This window comes from Schistocerca cancellata, chromosome 4 (genome assembly GCF_023864275.1).
Source record: "Schistocerca cancellata isolate TAMUIC-IGC-003103 chromosome 4, iqSchCanc2.1, whole genome shotgun sequence".
In the NCBI taxonomy this organism is placed as follows: Eukaryota; Metazoa; Arthropoda; class Insecta; order Orthoptera; family Acrididae; genus Schistocerca; species Schistocerca cancellata.
Window position 1 is genome coordinate 138,819,181 of NC_064629.1, and position 21,076 is coordinate 138,840,256.

General features: G+C 37.5%; 1 protein-coding gene across 2 annotated transcripts in view; it reads left to right on the forward strand.

Moving 5' to 3' along the window:
• The first annotated feature begins 9,298 nt into the window (after positions 1–9,298).
• LOC126183212 (cyclin-T-like) overlaps positions 9,299–21,076 on the forward strand; it is a 113,670-nt gene continuing 101,892 nt past the window's right edge. For both annotated transcript variants that reach the window (XM_049924996.1, XM_049924995.1), the window contains exons 1-2: positions 9,299–9,642; positions 13,018–13,231. In XM_049924996.1, coding sequence (XP_049780953.1) covers positions 9,500–9,642; positions 13,018–13,231 — 357 coding nt within the window. In that variant the 5' untranslated portion in view covers positions 9,299–9,499. The remainder of the gene's footprint in view (positions 9,643–13,017; positions 13,232–21,076) is intronic.

Sequence of the window (21,076 nt, forward strand, 5' to 3'; positions counted from 1 at the left end):
GAGTCTAGAAACCTACTCTGTAGGAACCAGCATGGGTTCGAAAAAGACGATCGTGTGAAACTCAGCTCGCGCTATTCGTCCATGAGACTCAAGAGGTCCATAGACACGGGTTCCCAGGTAGATGCCGTGTTTCTTGACTTCCGCAAGGCGTTTGATACAGTTCCCCACAGTCGTTTAATGAACAAAATAAGAGCATATGGACTATCACACCATTTGTGTAATTGGATTGAAGAGTTCCTAGATAACAGAACACAGCATGTCATTCTCAATGGAGAGGAGTCTTCCGAAGTAAGAGTGATTTCAGGTGTGCCGCAGGGGAGTGTTGTAGGACAGTTGCTATTCACAATATATATAAATGACCTTGTGGATAACATCGGAAGTTAACTGAGGCTTTTTGCTGATGATGCTGTAGTACAGCGAGAGGTTGTAACAATGCAAAATTGTACTGAAATGCAGGAGGATCTGCAACGAATTGACGCATGGTGCAGGGAATGGCAATTGAATCTCAATGTAGACAAGTGTAATGCTCTGCGAATACATAGAAAGAAAGATCCTTTATCATTTAGCTACAATATAGCAGGCCAGCAACTGGAAGCAGTTAATTCCATAAATTATCTGGAAATAGGAATTAGGAATGATGTAAAATGGAATGATCATATAAAATTAACTGTCGGTAAAGAAGGTGCCAGACTGAGATTCATTGGAAGAATCCTAAGAAAATGCAGTCCGAAAACAAAGGAAGTAGGTTAGAGTACACTTATTCGCCCACTGCTTGAATACTGCTCACTGGTGCGGGATCCGTACCAGATAGGGTTGATAGAAGAGATAGAGAAGATCCAACAGAGAGCAGCGCGCTTCATTACAGGATCATTTAGTAATCGCGAAAGCGTTACGGAGATGATAGATAAACTCCAGTGGAAGACACTGCAAGAGAGATGCTCAGTAGCTCGGTACGGGCTTTTGTTGAAGTTTCGAGAACATACCTTCACCGAGGAGTCAAGCAGTATATTGCTCCCTCCTACGTATATCTCGCGAAGAGACCATGAGGATAAAATCAGAGAGATTAGAGCCCACACAGAGGCATACCGACAATCTTTCTTTCCACGAACAATGCGAGACTGGAATAGAAGGGAGAACCGATTGAGGTACTCAAAGTACCCTCCGCCATACACCGTCAGGTGGTTTGCGGAGTATGGATGTAGATGTAGAAACCATTGGTTTTACACTCGTAGGCTTTCAAGGATAACTTGAGAGTGGATAAAATAAAAGTGAAACATATTGTTGTTTGTTGTGCGTGCAGCTAAAAACAAATATCTACTGACAATCTAATATTTCCGTCATAAAGATAATAGGAATAAAGAGAAATAAAATGAAACACGTTTATGATATACAGTAATTGACAAGTTTAATAATAAATAGCGCTCTGTTACCTAGGCATACAGTTAGTTCTTCGACAGTGTGGGAGCGATGACCTTGCTTCTTGGTTTCCTCCCATGCATCATCCTACCAACCATCTTCGACAGTGAAATGTAGCTGAGGCTGTGTTTCTGCATTAAACAGGGCCATTAATGAGAAATGCTCATCATTAAGATTTCAACAATATTAATTTTGTGTAAATTTGCCATATCTGTTTTCCTCTGTCCTCAATTGATTTTGTTTTGCATAAATGGTGTAACCTACAAGGGAAGTACTGGTAATGTTTTAACAACAGCTTTTCAGAATAGACCAATAACATTCCTCTACAAATTAAGAGGAAACAATGAGGTGACCAAACTCAGTTAATAATTCGGCCACCATTCAACATTCTGAATACATCAAGATATAAATTTAAGGGAAAATTATTCTATTGATATTTAATAATTCCTTAATACCCTCTCTGCAACTTTCAACATACACAGGGCACGATTTATGATTAAGAAAAAATTCTTTTACCTGAGCTTTCTATCACAATGCAAAGCTTCTGTTGTATCAGAGAAGCACATCATAGAGTAAATATCTCTGGAGTGAGCATTGCGTTCTGCACATGTTGTCAACATTAAACCAGGATTGTCACGTGTTTTCGGGACTTCGCTGTGCGTGTGTGCTCTCTGCAGAGTTTGAAGTTTATAATATCAAGAGTTTTTGTTGTGTTTTCACCGTTTGTTGATAGCGTAATAGCGATAGTGAATTACTGTTGTTGCTACGAATGCAAAGAAAAATATGTGAAAGGAGGAATAATAACTTTTTATGGGTACTATGTTTAAAAATTTCGAGACGCATTATAATTAAGCCTTGATTCTGTAGACCTATTTTTCTACGATTTTATGACTATACAATAGATATTACGCCTCATACAAAAGCTTACAAACAATCGCTTCCTCTCGTAAATTTGCTAGTGGAACAGGAAAGGGAATGGTTAGTTGTTTCAGCAAATACTATCCTCCATGCATTTATCAGTGACTTGTCGATTATGCATATAGATTTGAAAGACATATTTGTGTCCAAACCTTTTTGTTTACTATAAAATTACAGTAGGAGACCATGTTAAGTGTGCCTCCAACATGGAGAATAATTATGTGTGAGTTATATTTTAGTTTCCCGAAGGATGAACAACGAGTAAAGATGTGGCTCCAGAAAATAAAATAAGGAGGAGTAATTTTGCCCCCACAAAATATTCCAAAGTATGTTCAAAACACTTTGAAGAGGAATGTTTAGACAGAGAAAAATTTGGACGTGTGGGGCTGAAAGTAGATGCTATACCAACTATTTTTAATTTTCCACAGCACCTACTACCAATTTCTGCATTCAGCTTAAATATATTTTCTGCACAAATCAAATGAAAAACACAATAGTGTAGCTAATCAAAGTACACATTCATCTTCTTTGGTGTCTTTTGCCTTCAATTTATTTTCTTCACCATTTGATTAACACGCGTAAAATATTAGTAAACACGGCCCCAAACTCTTTCATTTGTGTCACGTTCCACTTTCCTTAATGGTGTTATATGAATTGACTGTTACATGACCAACTGTATTTGCTTTACAGTACATTTATTCTCCGATCGCCTTTTTTCCCCCTTCTTACTCAGTCTACTATTTATTTAATAAACTGGGAGCAAGTACGTAAAATGCGTTATATAAACACTTCAGTGTGTCACCAGTAAGAAAAATCGTGCTTTGGGTCACAAAAACGAGAAAATAAATATGCAGAAATAGCAGAAAAAAAGGACGAATTAGCAGGGATATAATCGCTCATGTGTGGCAAATTCGGTGATTTTCTACTACTAGTACTAGCGTACTATCAAGTCGTTTTGCAAGACTATCACTGCAAAAATGTACGTCAGGCTCTGTAATACTATAAAGTGCCGTATAATACCGAAAACTACCAAAAATCGAGTGCATCTGAACTGTGACACCTATCGCAAAGAAGCAGAATGCAATATCACATGCACTTAAAAGTTACGTGGCTGGTTTATTCCCGATATCAAATGGATACTGTTAAAATGTCTTAGCAACATATATAAATAATCCACGATATGTACGAAAAGAATCCGTCTCTACTAGGGATGTAGTGACATTCGAAATATACAGGGCGCTATACGGACAAACACTCGACGTCCCGAGAACACGTGACCAGGCCGGCAGTGTATGTTGACAACACAAAATCTGTTCTGCGCATGTGAATACTCACTCCAGAGATATTTACTCTATGAAGTACATAATGTTTATATTCATTGGTGCGCCAAAGAAACTGATACAGGCATGCGTATTCAAATGTAGAAATATGTAAACAGGGAGAATACAGCGCTGCAGTCAGCAACGCCTGTATAAGACAACAAGTTTCTGGCGCAGTTTTTAGATCTGTCACTGCTGCTACAATGGCAGATTATCAACATTTAAGTGAGTTTCGACGTGGTGTTATAGTCGGCGCACGAGCGATGGGACACAACATCTCCGAGGTAGCGATGAAGTGGGGATTTTCCGTACGACCATTTCACGAGAGTACTGTGAATATCAGGAACTTGGAAAAACATCAAATCTCCGACATCGCTGCGGCCGGAAAAAGGTCCTGCAATAACAGGACCAACGGCTGCTGAAGAGAATCATTTAATGTGACAGAAGTGCAACCCTTCCACAAATTGCTGCCGATTTCAATGCTGGAACATCAACAAGTGTCAGTGTGCTAAACATTCAATGAAACATGCTGGGATTTCGGAGCCATAGGCCCACTCGTGTACCCTTGATAACTGCACAACACAAAGCTTTACTCCTCGCCTGGGCTCAACAACACTGACATTAGACTGTTGATGACGGGAAACATGTTGCCTGGTCGGACGAGTCTCGTCTTAGATTGTATCTCTTGAATCCAAAGACCCTACATATCAGCAGGGAACTGTTCAAACTGGTGGAGGCTCTGTAATGGTGTGAGTTGTGTGCAGTTGGAGTGATATGGGACCCCTTATACGTCTAGGTACGACTCTGAGAGGTGACACATGACACATACATAAGCATCCTGTCTGATCACCTGCATCCAGTCATATCCGTTGTGCGTTCCGACAGACTGCATGCAATGAAGAATGGTATAAAATTGAAGAAAAATTTTCCTCCTTAGAATGTGTGAACTAGAAATTCCAATATTATGAAGAAATTTCCTGGACCTGTCGGTAACGCAAAACATGCAAAAACTGCCAGTGAATGTTTTAACTTGTTCTTTGGTCCAGCACTTCTGACAGATATGTCAGAAATAACTCAAAACACTAATACTTATTTTGATCATGTAAAAGAAGGCAACGTTGACAAATTTAGAGTCAGAATACGTCATAAAAAGATCATTTGTAGGTATAGTGTATTTGTTGGGTCTATATAAGGGAGGAAGGACAAACCTTGAAGAGTTATGGACTAGAGATAGTTCAGGAGTAGAATGTTTTCCTGCTCTTACGTCACTCATTCGCTTTAGGTTCGTGATGAGAGTTATTCAGTTTGCTGATGTTACATCTAGATCAAGGAAAAAAGAAGTTGACAGATTAGCACTCATCATAGATATATGTCAAACTTTCGAAGAGCACTGTCAGATGCATTGTGCTTAGGGGAATTTGCCACACTCGATGAAACGGTTTTAGCCTTCAGGTGCAGATGCGGATTCAGAGTTTACATCCCATCAAAGCATGCAAAATATGGTATGAAGGTGTTTTTGGTAGTTGATGCCAAAACGTGGTACACATGTAATCTGGAAATATACTGTGGAAAACAGGACTACTTGAAAACACCAGTTTCAAACCTGATATTATCGTTGAAAGAATGTGGGAGATCACATTTGTTCAAATAGGAATGTAACTGAAGACAGTTGGTTCATGTCATATCATACGATAAGGAAAATGACTGAACATACGCTAAATATGGATGGAACTATAAGAGGAAACAGAAGAAATCTTCCACCAGAGTTCACATACTCAAAAAACCGAAATGTGTATTCCAGTTTGTCTGGATTCCAAGAGGGCTTAACTTGTGTTTCCTATGTGCCACAAAGGAAAGACAATTACATTATTATCTTGTATGCACTTCGATGTTACTATTGATGAATAGAGTGGGGACCAAAAGAAACTCGAGATCATAACGTGCTGCAATGCAATTAATGCTGGAGTGTACTGTGTAGATGAATTATTATTTTTCCATAACGTGGCCAGGAATACCAGACGATAGCCTATAGTAATATTCTATTCATTATTAAATGTTGCTGCCGTTAATACTTTCGTCATTTATAAGTGTAATTTTTGCAGTGAGAGTAAAAAGTGACGTAATTTCATAAAAGAACTAGTGCTTGATCTCGCAAGAAAACTTGTTGAGGAAAGGGGGTGTAGGAAGTATTGTACTCGGGATATTAGTTACGTATAATAACAATTAACAGGTAGCAAGATTCTACAAAAACAGTTTATTGTCCTACAAGGTACAAACTACAAAGGATGTAACAAACATCGATTAGAGCGAACAAACTGCAGGTCCAGAGAGAATAGTTGAGCTATCAGGGCAGCGATATTGTTCCGGGCGACTCCACGGAGTCAAAACAAGTTCACATAAGTAACAAAAGTATCGCCATAGCTAGTGGCATGCTGCAGTTCCATGTGTGAACTCCCAGATTTTAGTGGCGCAACTTAAGTGAAGCAACTTTTATCATGCCACACAAAGTTCACCTTGGTTGTCCTTTGTTGCACCACTTTCCTTTCGCCACTGCTCTGTGGTGGCAGTATTTCGAAACACGAGTATTCTTTTGCAGTTATGGTGGAGTAATTGCTGACGTTCTTAATTTGATTTTAGTATGTTTTCATTTTATTACTGAAGAAAAGTGGAAACATTAGTCGGCAGGTACACTTTTGCAGTTGTATGAGTGTGTGTGTGTGTGTGTGTGTGTGTGTGTGTGTGTGTGTGTGTGTGGGCAATATTTGCAAACCAATGACGTTTTCCACAATCTTAAAAGATTTTTGGATGAATAAATAAATAAATAAGTATATGTAACTAAAAAGGCGAGTCCCTACAAGCGCATTCTCAGCACCTCTGAACAGAGACATGAGCTCATATGAATAAAACGGAAAAATACTCTACTTTTTGGAGATCATTCTCAGGTTGCCGTGAATAAATTAATTTCGAGAATATACTTCACACGAGAATGCTCTCAGCGTGAGTGAATGGGAGGGGGAAGTTGCTCAAAACACAGAACATTCTTCGATTTTGTATGACTAAAACAAGAGGAGCTTCTCACAAGTGGAGAGCATTCTACGTTTTTTGAAGTGAATTCTGTTACATACTCCGAGCTGAGTAAGTTCTGTTGAAGTTAAGTTTTTCCAATTTTTTTGGTTGTAATGGCAGAATTTATGTTGCTGTGAAGGCAAAAAAAGATATACCTAGCCCAAAGAAATATTTATGAGAGAAATTGTAGACGCTTATACAGGTTTAACAATAAAAACATTATTTGCTTGGCGAGATTCCTTCCATAAAACCATGAAAGAAGTGGGGGCTGTCTTTCAAAAGAAGTGAAAATTAAAACATTTTTGCTGCTATTTAGCAAATCCAAGTTTCCAGACTGAGGAACGAAATGACTTAGATATACACCAAACAACTATGCCAATGACATTTCCAGATGTTCATCATCATGCCTCCTCACAGCATAAATCTTATAATTTGTAGTGTTGGAATTAAGTAGGCGAATAAAAAAAAATAGTAACTCGTTTATTACAAAGTTAGCTATCTGTTTCCCATAACGAGCTGCACGGGCGACCGCTTACATACTTGATACGTGAGTAGACCTTTATGCATCGTATTTAAAGAATATTATCTCCTGTTAGAAAACTCTTACAGAGTACCAGCTTGTAATTAGTGAAAATGCCATGTAATTTAAGATTTCATTAGCATTATTTGTTCACCTAACTTGGGTAACATAAAAGCTTCCTGCATGTCGAAAATTCGGTAACATCCCAAGAAAATACATTCTTGTAAACTGTCCGTAGCCGTCTTAATAAGTTGTTGCTGCACATAAAAGTAAAATCGAAACGTAGTGCAACTCTCCTAGACACGCTGATGCCAGTTCCATATTTGTACACTGAATAGTTTGCCTGTTTGAGCGAGTTGAATGAAATAAACATTACGCCTGCATTGTGTGCCAGACACGGCAGAGGAGACGCACCGAGAACCTGCTCAAGAATAATGGGTTGTAGTGAGAAGGAACTTCCTCGTCAGAGAATATGCTTCGATTTTTTTACTCATACGAAACTGAGAACTTTCTCAGGCAATGGTATTTTGCTCTGAGAATCTTCTGAGGACGATGTTCTCTTTTTTTAGTCATACAACCCAAAAACTCTGGCATTGAAGATGCTTGGGAAGGGAAAAGAAGAAGACCCAAGAACTGTAACAGTGGAAGCTAACAAAGGGAGATATTTCAAGTATTTAAGTATCATTCTCATGTATTGAGTGGATAAATATAGAATAGAATAGAAACTTAATTGTCACATAACATGTCATGTACAGTGAAATGATTGGGACATTATTGGCTCATCAATTTAAAGCTGCTTTCTAATACACAATAATTTACAGCTGTTTACTAATTTGAAGTACCACAAAATGATTTAATATAATCATGTGGAAAAATAAAGAAAAATTAAGAATAAATATTTACCTAAAGTACTTTTTTAGTATGAAATAGAATAAAATTAAACATAAGGCATAGTTATATGTGACAATCAGTCATAAATTCTTCTACGCTGTAATAATATTACTTGCTTGGTACTTTTATAAATTAATCCCAAATTTTTCTGGTTCACAGTTTTTAAAATTTTCACAGATTTTATTTCCTAGCCTCATATCCATATAAAAAGAGTCTTCTCCAGCAGTTTTAGCCTAAGAGTTGGTTATTTATAGTGAGATTTGTTTCCTGTTTCGTAACCACGCTTGAACAGGTTATTCTCAGAAAGTGGTAGGTTTTGCTTGGAAAATTTAATTGTCTCATAGATACAGAGACCAGAAGCAGTCATCAAGGGCTTTGAACAGATGTCTGCATGATTGTCTTTTTTCTACACCTGCCACGACACTAATGATTTTTTTCTGTAGCCTATAAACTCTCTGTAAGTTGTACCATATCTAATCACAGACACAAAATATGTGTAATATACAACTTTTTTGACTCATGTTTCTATTATGCTGCTTATAATATTCATTGCAAGTATTAGACTATTTAACGACACATGACATCTACATGGTCTTATCATGATAAATTCTTGTTTAGCATTACACCCAGAAATTTAATACAGTTTGTGGTAGCAAGGTGATTGTCCTCATACAATATTTCAAGTATATCCTGTACAGCTTGTTTCGTGGTAAAGTGAATGATTTATGTCTTTGTTAGATTTAGTTTCAGACAATTATTTCTCACCCAGGTCTCGATTTCAGCAAGAGACTGCTGAAGATGGCTATTTAAATCTCTCTTTTCTTGCAACAGACTATCGCTGTCGAGTCATCTGCGTATAGAATTGTATCTGAATGTATGTTAGTCGGCATTTCCTTTATATAAAACAAGAATAATATAGGCCCAAGATAGATCCTTGTGGGACACCTTGTTTGTCCGTAACAACGAAATTTTCATTTTAAATTTTAATTAAATCCTAGAGTCTCAGACCAAACTCTTCCACTCCCGTTAAATTTTCTCACCCAGCGTTGCGGGGCTAAAAGTGTGAGGTTTCTGTTATCTCGTATGCGTCAAAGTGTTCTTTCCATCCAAAGATCATCACAGGCAAAGAAAGGCTTCGCAATTGTCTAGTGTAGTAGTGTAGTGCGTAAGTGTGCGTGTGTTTTGGGCGCAAGGTAGCAATGTTGTATTAGTTGTTTGGTGCAAAACAGTATATCAGACATGAATTCAACTGTATCATGTATTGTGTTCAGCTTTTATGTGAAAGTGCCGTCATGCAGGACAAAAAATGATTTGCTTTGACGAAGAAGAATTTGCGTAAATGTTATGAAATCTGGTTAATAGTACCGCAATGGCGGACGAAAAGTGGTATTTTTCTAAAGAGCAACTAGGAAACACACCAAGCAGACGTTGTGGATATGATATGGACAAAGAATTATCGTATAGACAACAAGCAGCGAACTTTATTCAGGATATGGGTCAAAGGCTGCTTGTGTATCCTTCAGTGCACCATGTTTCTGTCGGCATGTTTCTTTGTGTTTATGTTGTATTTTATTACTGTAGTGAGATGCAGTGAATGCCTAGCATGTACAAATCGTTTTAATTTATGATCTAGAGATTATTAGCGAGACGATCTTTAAGTTATGGTTTTAGTTCAGATTTCAGGTGCTGCTTCATTTCCGTCCTGACACTTGCTAATCCGAGAAGATAGAGACGGCATATCGGTTTGAGTGTCACACTCCTAAGTGTATTCATTCTTTGAGCTGACTCTTGGCGCAGTGGCGGATGGAAGCGTCTGTAAATGCATTTCCCATATACTGGCGCTCCCAACAGCCACCGCGTCAAATGTTAACTTAGTTTGCGTTAATATCTTTATTTATACGCAAACGAAGTTGACATCTGGCGCGGTGGCTGTTGGGAGCAACTGTAAATGGGAAATGCATTTGCGATCGCTTCCCTCCGTCACTGCGCAAAGAGTCAACTTAGTTTGCGCGATTAGTGGATCATAAGTGACGCTAATAGTTTAGATTATTTACAGGACGCCTTTGACGATAAAGAATGTAAAATATACAGTTCACTGTGTAACAAGATGATTTTTTTTCTAAAGGCTAGTTATTCGTAGTTCATTTTTCCTAAAATTATTTGTAACCATATAATCGAATACTAAACAAATTCAGGTTCTAGATGCCAAAGTAGTGTCGTGTTTATACGTCTAACTGTGCCTGTGCTATGTGATAATTGTAATTATTCCATCATAGTTTTTCCATCGTTCGACATTAATATCAGATACACAAAGCCGTTTACTGATAAACTGTGTCGAGGATTTCACCCCCTCATTATATACTGCAATGTTAAGGTCGTCATTTATGCATACTCTGCTATTCAATCCGTGTTAAATGCAGAATTTCTTCCAAATTTAGTGCAAGAAAACTGCACTATAATTACAAAGCATTCGTGTTTAGGGCGTTTGATTTCTGGTTTAGTGTTTTACTATTATTCTGCAGTCCAGAGTGTGTGTGTGTGTGTGTGTGTGTGTGTGTGTGTGTGTGTGTGTGTGTGTTCTTATTCTTCTCGATATCAAAACATTGCGTGTCGTTAATGAGATGTCTTAATCCAAGATTTGAAGGCATATCAGTACCATTTCGGAATTATTTCGTGGGACGCTTCTTAAATATTCGCGCCCAGATATACAATAAAATTGTGAATCGTTTGACAGCTATCCATATTAACATAGTGGAACAGATTTGGGTAACCGAAGAGTTAACAATATGTTATCCGTTGTAGGAATATAACAAGGGTGTTTGAGTGCTGAGCATGTTCCATTAATATCATTGTCACTCACATAATGGCGTTGTTCTGTGAAATTAGTGTTTCTTTAATCTACTTTATTCAAGAAAACTATTCAGTTCAATGTCATTCGCAGATATTGCTGTAGTGTATGTGCATGTATATGGCCAACAGCAAGAGATTTCTTTAAAGTGACACATGGTGTTCAACTTTCTCTTGTGCTTCATCTGAGTACAGAGACTGTTTGTCCACAGTAGACAATGTAGGTCAGTATTTATGAATCACAATTATTTGCCTAGAATTGCACTGCATTTGCTATTTGACTGAAAATCTCCTATGCCATATTTGTGAATGTTGGGATTAATGCTGTAATAACCAGAACTACCATACTGCCATTTTATGTCATCAAGATTGGAAGACTGCAAAATGTTGTGGTTAATTTCCATACATAATTGATCATGTTTAATCTTTCAGGTGAAATACTTTTTTCCTGCTAAGTAATTCATGTGGATATGAAACTCAAATGTATGGCCCTCTAATTCTTGTACTTAAGTTTTTCTTACCAGTTTATATCACTTAATGCTGTTCTGAGCATTGCAAAAATTAAAAACAATTGCACTGAGGAAAAAAGTGTTTGTGATATATTTAATCCTTGGATATCCACACATTAATTAAAAGTTGGTTCATCATTTCTACTTTTGTAGATTGGCGGGCCGTATTTATCAGTCAGTCATTCGGTAGTCGATTACCTTTATAGCTCAAGTCATGGTTAATTGAAACTGTGCAAGATTTCAATATTTTGTTGGGTATACAACTAGTAACTCTGAGAATTCATACATTATAGTCCCAAATTATTTTTGCAATGTAATTTGTTTTGTGGGTCTAATTTCTCCCCACTCCCCTGCTGAGTGTTATAAAGTGGTATGACTTTATTATTATTATTCCCTACGATTTTTCCTGTAACTTTGTCTGGTCACCTAATGTTTATTTTTTGCTTGATTGGTTGTTGGGTTATTTATAGTTACATTTCAGTTTATTGTTGCCACCAAACATGTACATCAAATGTTCTTTATGGCCTGAAATATCCTTATGCAGCATTTAGGTATGTGCATGTAATCTTTTTCTCTGTAAATGAGGGGGCATTTCACAGTATTTTGGGCAAGATATGTGTATTGCCGTTTTTAAGAAATTACTGACCATGACATGGAAGGATAATTATACATGGTTTCTAAATATAACTAAATTAATTATGAGAAATTTGTGTGCCAAGACTAGTGTAACAGTAAACTTGAAAATTTGAAAATTCATGTTAGGCATGCGATATTATTTGTATGTGCTACATATCATATGGTCATTCCAGAAGGAATGAGTGAAGTATATTTTTTTAATACAAAGAACACCTTTTTAACACAACATACATACTTGTTGGCTTATTGAACCCATAACATCCATTTTAATCCAAGAAACTTTACATGATAAAAAATATTCTATTCACCAAGAGTTGGCAAAAAATATTCTATTCACCAAGAGTTGGCACACTTAACATATTTTGTAATTCACAGGGAAGAAAACATTGAAATTATTTGAGAATTCTGGATATATGTGATCTGGTCCAGGAAGTTGCCAGTAAGCTATATGATGGGAGTTCTGTAAATATTTTATAGCTGAACTCCAGGCAATAGAAACCATATATTTAATTTACTTGTGGCTGTTGTAGGGTTTTCAGGACAGGAAACTTTGACCAAAGGCAGTTTGAATTTAATGTTTTGATATTTTTGTACTGACTTGGTTTCAATTACCCATTAAATCATTTGATGAACTTGCTTGTATGTTGCGGTACTGAAAATGATTTGATTTTTGCCATTAATGCTCAGTGAAGTTCTTTAAAGTAGAAGTCCTGATTGTGCTTTGAAATGTGTGGGCTTTGACAACAGTAATGTTGCTTTAAACAGCTAGTGGAATTTCTCATAGGGTGCTACATTTATCTTTCATGGAATGTGGTTTCTTAAAGTCAACAATGGCTAACATGAAAGTATCACATTTTCACTGTTTACTATGAATTTACCTTAACAGCTTTCATAGTACTCAACTATGCATCAATACAGCAATTGTATACATGCACCGTTTCTATGTGTTTCACTCATTCACGCATTTTCACCGCAATGCAATGGCTGCTGCATCATTGTTTTTGGCAGCAAAGGTGGAAGAACAGCCAAGGAAGCTGGAACATGTTATTAAAGTGGCACACATGTGTTTGCACAGAGACCATCAGCAACCATTGGATACCAAATCTGAGGTAATTTTTTTTTTCCTCTTTCAATAGAGAGTGGTATTCCTGTGTTGTATTGTTTTATGCTCTCTTGAAAAATGCCTGTTTTGTGATTGATAAAGTATGACAGAGAATATATTTACAGTTTTGAGGGATTAATGATATGAGAATTTTGATACTGAAGTAAATTAAAGGCTAATTAAGAATCAAATATTTGTGCTAGTTAAGAAATTGAACACCATTTGAAAAAAAAGGGGAGGTTGGCTGGTAATTGTAGGAAATCTGCAATATACTTACTAACTTATCCAGGAGTCATCAGCCCTGTAGACGTGTTGCATCAGCAATCAGTCTGCACTGCATTCTGTCTGTCATTGTTTCCTCCCAATTGACTACAGTCAGAACTTCCAAATCTTTCTTTATGTTGTTTTCCACTCTGTTTCTTGGCCTACCCATGGATATTTTTGTTGTAATATGGGCAATGAAAACTTGATAAGGGAATCGGGTCTCTAGCATACAGATTGTGATACTTACTTATTGCAGTCATCTGCTCTTTTGACATTGTAAAATGTTTGGCTGGTTCATGATGTCAAAAATTTTATTATTTCTTGCTGTAGAAGTGTCTCTTTCTCTTACCAGTCTCCAGATTCTTCTCATCACACTTCTTTCAAATGTTGGAAGCTGTGTCCCTTTTAGCAAGTGTCCAGCTTTCTGAACCATAGGGGATAATGGGACATTTAACAGCATCTTTGTTTCACAAAATGTGATACGGCTTTAGACTTGAACAGATCTCTGAGGGCATATAGACATCTGGAGCCAGCATAAATATTGAATCTGTGTGTGTTTTATTACAATAATTGTACCTACTTCCCAGGTACTTGAACTTGGGTCTGTTAACTGTGAAGTGCTCTTGTGCATATGTGGTTGTGTCCATGTGCATATGTTCCATTTTTGGTTTATTGGTAGGTAGTCCTGCTTAATCTGCTGCTGAGGTGATCCTTTTATACATCTCCCCAAGGTCTTGTTCACTCCTGCTCACTAACAATATGTCATCTGTGTAAGCAAATATCTGAAACCTGCCACCTTCCATTTGTAGCCCATTACTCACTCTTAACTTTGCTCTCTCTCATAAGACTTTCTCCAGGATGAGATTAAATAGTACCCATGGCAGTGCACTTTCTTGTCTTAGCCCAGTTCTTATGGGGAAATGTTGAGTGTGCTCATCCAGTTCTTACTATTGCTCTTGAATCACTGATACATACTTTAATTATTTCAGTGAACTTATTTGAGATTTGAAACTTCTTCATGATTTTATAAGGGGTGTTGTGATGAATACTGCAATGTGAAACCTGTAAAATATACAGTGTATCCCTGGAGGAATGGTCAATATAAAGGGATGCGATCATTTGAAGCAACCAGGTCTAGTAAACATGGGCTCAAAAATGCATATGTTAAGAGCTATGAGCACTAGTTCATCTTCACTACTGTGAAACATATCCCTTTTTCTCTATAAGTGCTCATAGCTCATAAAGTATTAATTTTAGAGCCATGTTTACCAGACAATTTCTTATCCCAAAATGTGAAAAGCAAAGATCTTTCAGTAGAAGAGATTTGTTCCACAACACCAAAGGTAAAGAAGTGCTCATAGATATTAAGGTGTGCATTTTGGAGCCCATGTTTAGCAGACTTTTTTTTTTTTTTTTTTTTTTTGTTCAAATGGTCATTTCTGTCATATCCCTGAATATTGACCATTCCTTTTGGGATACCCTGTATAGTTAATAAATGTGTATGTCTTTGTGTAAAGCATGGAATATAGTCAAATTATATCAGGTGATGCTGAGGGAATTAGTTTAGAAATGAGACACTTAAAGTAGATGAATTTTGCTATTTGGGGAGCAAAACAACTGAGGATGGTCGAAGTAGAGAGGATATAAAATGTAGACTGGCAATGGCAAGGAAAGCGTTTCTGAAGAAGGTAAATCTGTTAACATCGACTATAGAGTGAAGTGGCAGGAAGTCTTTTCTGAAAGTATTTGTATGGAGTGTAGGCATGTATGGAGGTGAAACATGGACAATAAATAGTTTGGACAAGCAGAGAATAGAAACAGCTTTCAAAATGTGGTGCTATAGAAGAATGCTGAAGATTGAATGGGTAGATCATGTAACTAATGAGGAGGTACTGAATAGACTTTGTGCGAGAAAAAAAGGAATTTGTGACACAACTTGACTAGAAGAAGGGATCAGTTGGTAGGACATGTTCTGAGGCATCAAGGGATCACCACTTTAGTATGGGAGGGAAGCATTGAGGGTAAAAATCGTAGAGGGAGACCAAGGGATGAATACACTAAGTGGATTCAGGATGTAAGTTGCAGCAGTTACTCGGAGATGAAGAAGCTTGCACAGGATAGAGTTGCACGGAGAGCTGCATCAAACCAGTCTCTGCACCGAAGATAACAACAACAACAACAACAAATTGAGGTGACAAACCGTTGCTACATGTTTGGTTGTATTGAAAGTGTAGTGCAGGAAAACTCCATGTAAGATAATAACTATTGTAAAAGAGTTTGAGAAATGGAAGGTTCTGTTAATGTAACTGACATTAAAGGTATTTGATGAAGAGTATATATAAATTTGTATAACAGATGGAACTATGTCACACAGTGAGATCAAATTGTAAGTTGCAGAGAGGCAAGATAACAGTTGACAGAAATATGATATTTTTGCATTATTGTTTGTGACGGAAGTGGTTGTATTGGATGGGCACAGTTCATGTGAGGTACACATGCAAAAGATTGAGGATAAGGAAACGGTGAAAGTTGAGGGTGGAATGGGCAGCAGGGGAAGAGAGTACTATGCTATATAAAGATTGTCGACATACGACAATGATAGTTACATGTTAGGATTTTTGAAGAGGGCAGGTTAATATAAAATGAACAAGGTAGCCTAGAATGGAAGCAAGGAGTCAGCAAACTGTTGGGGTGGCTGGGGCCAGAGGTAAGTGTAGGGCAAGGACTATCTGAGGTTTATGTCCAGATGGTTGTAAGACTGAAGGAAATGTTAAAGGGAGCAAGAATTTCCACCTATGCAATTATGGTGGCATGAATTGTGAATCAGTGAAGCAGACTATTGAGCATTGTGCTGTGTCACTCTGATCAAACTGGACTCTCTCTCTCTCTCTCTCTCTCTCTCTCTCTCTCTCTCTCTCTAAAACACACACACACACACACACACACACACACACACACACACACACACACACACACACACACACATATTATTAGAATTGTACATTAAGAATTTCTTCCGTGGAGTTGAAGGAGCTGTACGATTTCAGTTTGTGTTTGAAATTATTATTATTATTATTATTATTATTATTATTATTAGTGAATATCCCCATTAGAGAACAATAAGCAGGTGATTTGTCTTTCTTGTGGTTCTTTTTCTTTTACCAATATTTCTTCATTTCCTCCCCAAAGGCCTTCTTTCTTTCTTTGACCCACTTTGGTTGGTATGGTTTTGGTTCCCTCTCTGGAATAAACTTCCACTTGTCAATTTTACTTCTGTGTGATGTGTTTGTTATGTCAGTTTTTTGCTTTTCTCAAATCCTTCTTAATTTCAGTTACCCAAGGTATTGATGCTTTAAGGGATGTCACATAGTCCAATAGATGTTTAGTTAGTATGTTTCCAGGTAATCTGTGTACGTGTCCATAGAACTTCATTCGTCTCTTTCTGATATCTTTCGATGTTTGAAATTAATTTTAGTATATAGTAAATTCTTTACATCACCTGTGTAACTTGTCAAAGGTTTTAATTTGAATAAAATAAATACTGACATCTGTACTTCTATTAATTACTTTGAGTACTAGTTTTGTGTGTCACTGGTAGCATTTTCAGGCACCTGTATAAATTGACAAAAACAGTCTTACTGTAGACAACAAATCTGATACGCAACACCAGTTGTAATTACTTAAAATAAATTGACCATGCATATGCTATGAAGTAAAACAATAGTTTTCATATTGTAGTAATTAGAAAAGCCTTCATTGAAAAATATTCTGGGTCACATCGTACAAACAATGGTATCACATCTAGTGATTGTTCTGTAACGAAACGTCCTGAAGGCAGAGAACCTGTCCCAATACATGTGTATTAAATAATGAGGGCCTGAAATACCGAATGCGTAAAACCTGATAAAGGAATATGTTTTATGCACTCATTATTTCAGCTCCTTACTTTTCAATATTTATAAAGTGAGACAAATTGTCTGTCTTTAAGACATTTCGTTACAGTATGGTCACTGTATGTGATACCATTGTTTGTACGACATGATTCAGCCTATTTTTCAATGAAGGGTTTTCTAATTACTACAATATGGGAACTTTATTTCATAATATTGTGTTGACATTGTATTTTAAGTGGTTTTTATTAATACGTTTAATAGGTACAGCCTAGTCTGTGACCAGTGTTGTACGTCATGCATTTTACTTTGTCTTATATTTTTTTACTGATGTATATGTATGGTTAATTTAGTTTAAATAATAACTAATGTTGCGTATCAGATTTGCTGTCTATGGTAAGCTTGTTTTTGTAGATTTGTACAGGGGCCTGAATATGGTATCGATGAGGCTCCGAAACTGGTTGTCAAATAAAATAATTAATAAAAGTACAACTGTTGGTATTTATTTTCTTCAAGTCTTTGACCAACTGCTGTCCAATTCCATTTACACAAGACATGATTCAGCCTATTTTTCAATGACTGAGTGACAAAAAGTGTAAGTCATTTCTCATTCTAATATTACATTTATGAATATTGCTGCTGTTCGAAAATTCTGAATCGTTGTTGGCAACAAACTTTCTGAGGTAGTACATCTGGTGTGATACTGGAGAGTATGTCCAACTGTTAAGAGAGCTGTCTAAAATGGTTTGTAGAGTGGGCAACATATATTGTCTGAATTACACACCTTTATCCAGCAGAATAGTAGATGTTAAATGAGTGAGATATCTGGAAGTAAGTCTGTAATATCAGATGCTGGTAGGCAATCGAGGAAGCACCATTGCCTTTTGTTATTGATGTGATGACTTCCTTTGGCCTTTTGTTTGCTTGATCTCTACAAACTGGCAGCTAAGATTGTGACGCTGTGTGAGCAAACCATTTGATATGATGAAACTTGAAGTAATAATTGATTTACATCTCAGCTTATGTCTAACTTTCCTTACTGAAATGTTGGAGCAAGTACAAAAATTGAAGGTGTTATTTCAGCTTATTGCCCATCCAGGTTTTTTGGAGTTTCTTTAACAGTGTGGGTTAAGGAAAGCAAATAGTTGACCCACAGTTCTCAAGTGCTTTGTAGGGGATGCCAAATTTTGGCCCAGGCACAAGCCAGTTTATTGAGATAATCAGATTGTGACACACTTTGTCAGGCTCATCTGCTAAGGCTTGTGTGGCTTGAGTGGCCCTACCAGAAGCTATGCTACTGCTGGCAAAGCCCAGAGCTTCATTGAGGCGTGCAAAGCCTTCTCCCCCTCGCCTTCCCTCCCCAGCACTGGGGATGCCTACTACAGTAAAATGATGTCCTCCAGGAGGGATATATATAATAACTCTTTCCATATATGGTAGCCATATCTCTAATAGCATATATAAGGTGAAATGGAACTCCTCTTGGAACCTTCCAGAGATGATAGTATGCACCAAAACGAGAAAAAAGTCTAGTGAACATGGACTCTGATATGCCTACCTTGAGAGATATGAGCACTTGTTCAGTAGGAGTGATGTGTGTTGCTGAGGTACAGATGAACAAGTGCTCATAGCTCTTAAGGCATGCACTTTAGAACCCATATTTCCTAGACATTATTTTCTCATTTTGATTACATGTATGTTACTTCACAGGATTGAGATCATAATACAGAACACTCTTCTCACTGTTATTGTTACTTCTGCAAATGCTGATAATTACAGTAATTTTATCAATGTTTTTAGAGAGTTTATGACTTACCTCACGGGAAAGCGCTGGTAGATAGACACAATAAAAAAAACACACACTCAAAATTTCAAGGTTTCGCAACCAACGGTTGCTTCGTCGGGAAAGAGGGAAGGAGAGGGAAAGACGAAAGGATGTGGGTTTTAAGGGCGAGGGTAAGGAGTCATTCCAATCCCGGGAGCGGAAAGACTTACCTTAGGGGGAAAAAAGGACGGGTATACACTCGCGCGCGCGCACACACACACATATACAGACACAAGCAGACATATTTAAAGGCAACTTAAATTGGAAAGACCACATAGATAATATTGTGGGGAAGCTGAAACAAAGATTGCGCTTTGTTGGCAGAACACTTAGAAGATGCGACAAACCCACTAAAGAGACAGCCGACATTACAATTGTCTATTTTCTGCTGGAATGTTGCTGCACGGTGTGGGATCCTTACCAGGTAGGATTGACGGAGGACATTGAGAAAGTGCAAAGAAGGGCAGCTCGTTTCGTGTTATTGCACAATAGGGGTGAGAGTGTCACTGATATGATGTGCAAGTTGGGGTGGCAGTCACTGAAACAAAGGCAGCTTTCTTTGCGGCAAGATCTATGTACGAAATTTCAATCACCAACTTTCTCTTCTGAATGTGAAAATATTTTGTTGACACCCACCTACGTAGGGAGAAATGATTATCATAATAAAATAAGAGAAATCAGAGCTTCAACGGAAAGATTTGGGTGTTCCTTTTTCTCACACGCCATTCGAGAGTGGAATGGTAGAGTAGTAGTATGAAAATGGTTCTATGAACCCTCTGCCAGGCACTTAAGTGTGAATTGCAGAGTAACCATGTAGATGTAGATGTTGTGTAGCTTTGGCGGCCAATGGAATACCACTTTAGGATGGGTGGGAATGGTCTTGGGTAGGGTGTCCCTCATTTCCAGGTATAATGGTAGTGAATCAAAGCCCCAGCAAGCAATATGTTCCAGTTGTTCCTGTCCAGGGTGATACTGTGTGACAAGGGGGTGCTCCTTTGTAGCTGATTGTTTGGGGTGATGGGAGGATTAGGAATGTGTGAGGATATGGTATTGGAACTCATCAAATAGAAAAGAGGCTGCACAGAAGGCAGTAGAGGCAGGAGGAGGGTAATAAGTTGCTTAGCTTTTGAATAAAGTCTGTTTTAGTGTGTGCAACACACACAGAAACACACATTCCTTCTCTCTTACATATACGTAGTTGTCTCCTGAGACTGCAGACCAGCTCAGAAGAAGAAGAAGAAGATGAATTTTCATCATCATTTGGTGATTTATCAGATAATGTACCAATTCATCTGGTTAGGAGTAGTGTGATAATATCTGTCCACCATCAGCATGTAGGCTGTCTGTAGGTTGACTGAAACTTCCACTTACCACTTGATGGTGAAGTGGTAGCGATCAGATCTGTAGTCGAAATTAATTACAAGAGGAGGGATAAAAGTTCTTGCTGAGAAATCATGATTTGAAAATTGGTTTTCAACACACGTTGAAGTTCAGGACTATTTTTAGGTATATTTTACTGCTAAGAATATTGTTCTAAAGATCCAGCAAACTGTTTTTTTACCAGAGAAACCTGTTGGAAACAACCCACTTCCCTGATTCACAAGAGTGTTTCCACTCTTAATGATGGCCCATTTTATATGCAACATACAACTTTGTCCCAAATATGTAGCTTTTTGTATTGTGCCTTGTTTGGAGTAATGTCACACTGGGAAAAAAAAGAAGAAGAAAAAAAACCACACAAACAAAAAAACTAATAATTACATATTTCAGTAGCTGTTTTTTCCCCTTGTAATTTGTAATTTTTGTGGTGGGTATTGGAAATAGCGCTCTCAGATCCTCATAAACCAATCCTGAATGCTCTCTTCAACAGACT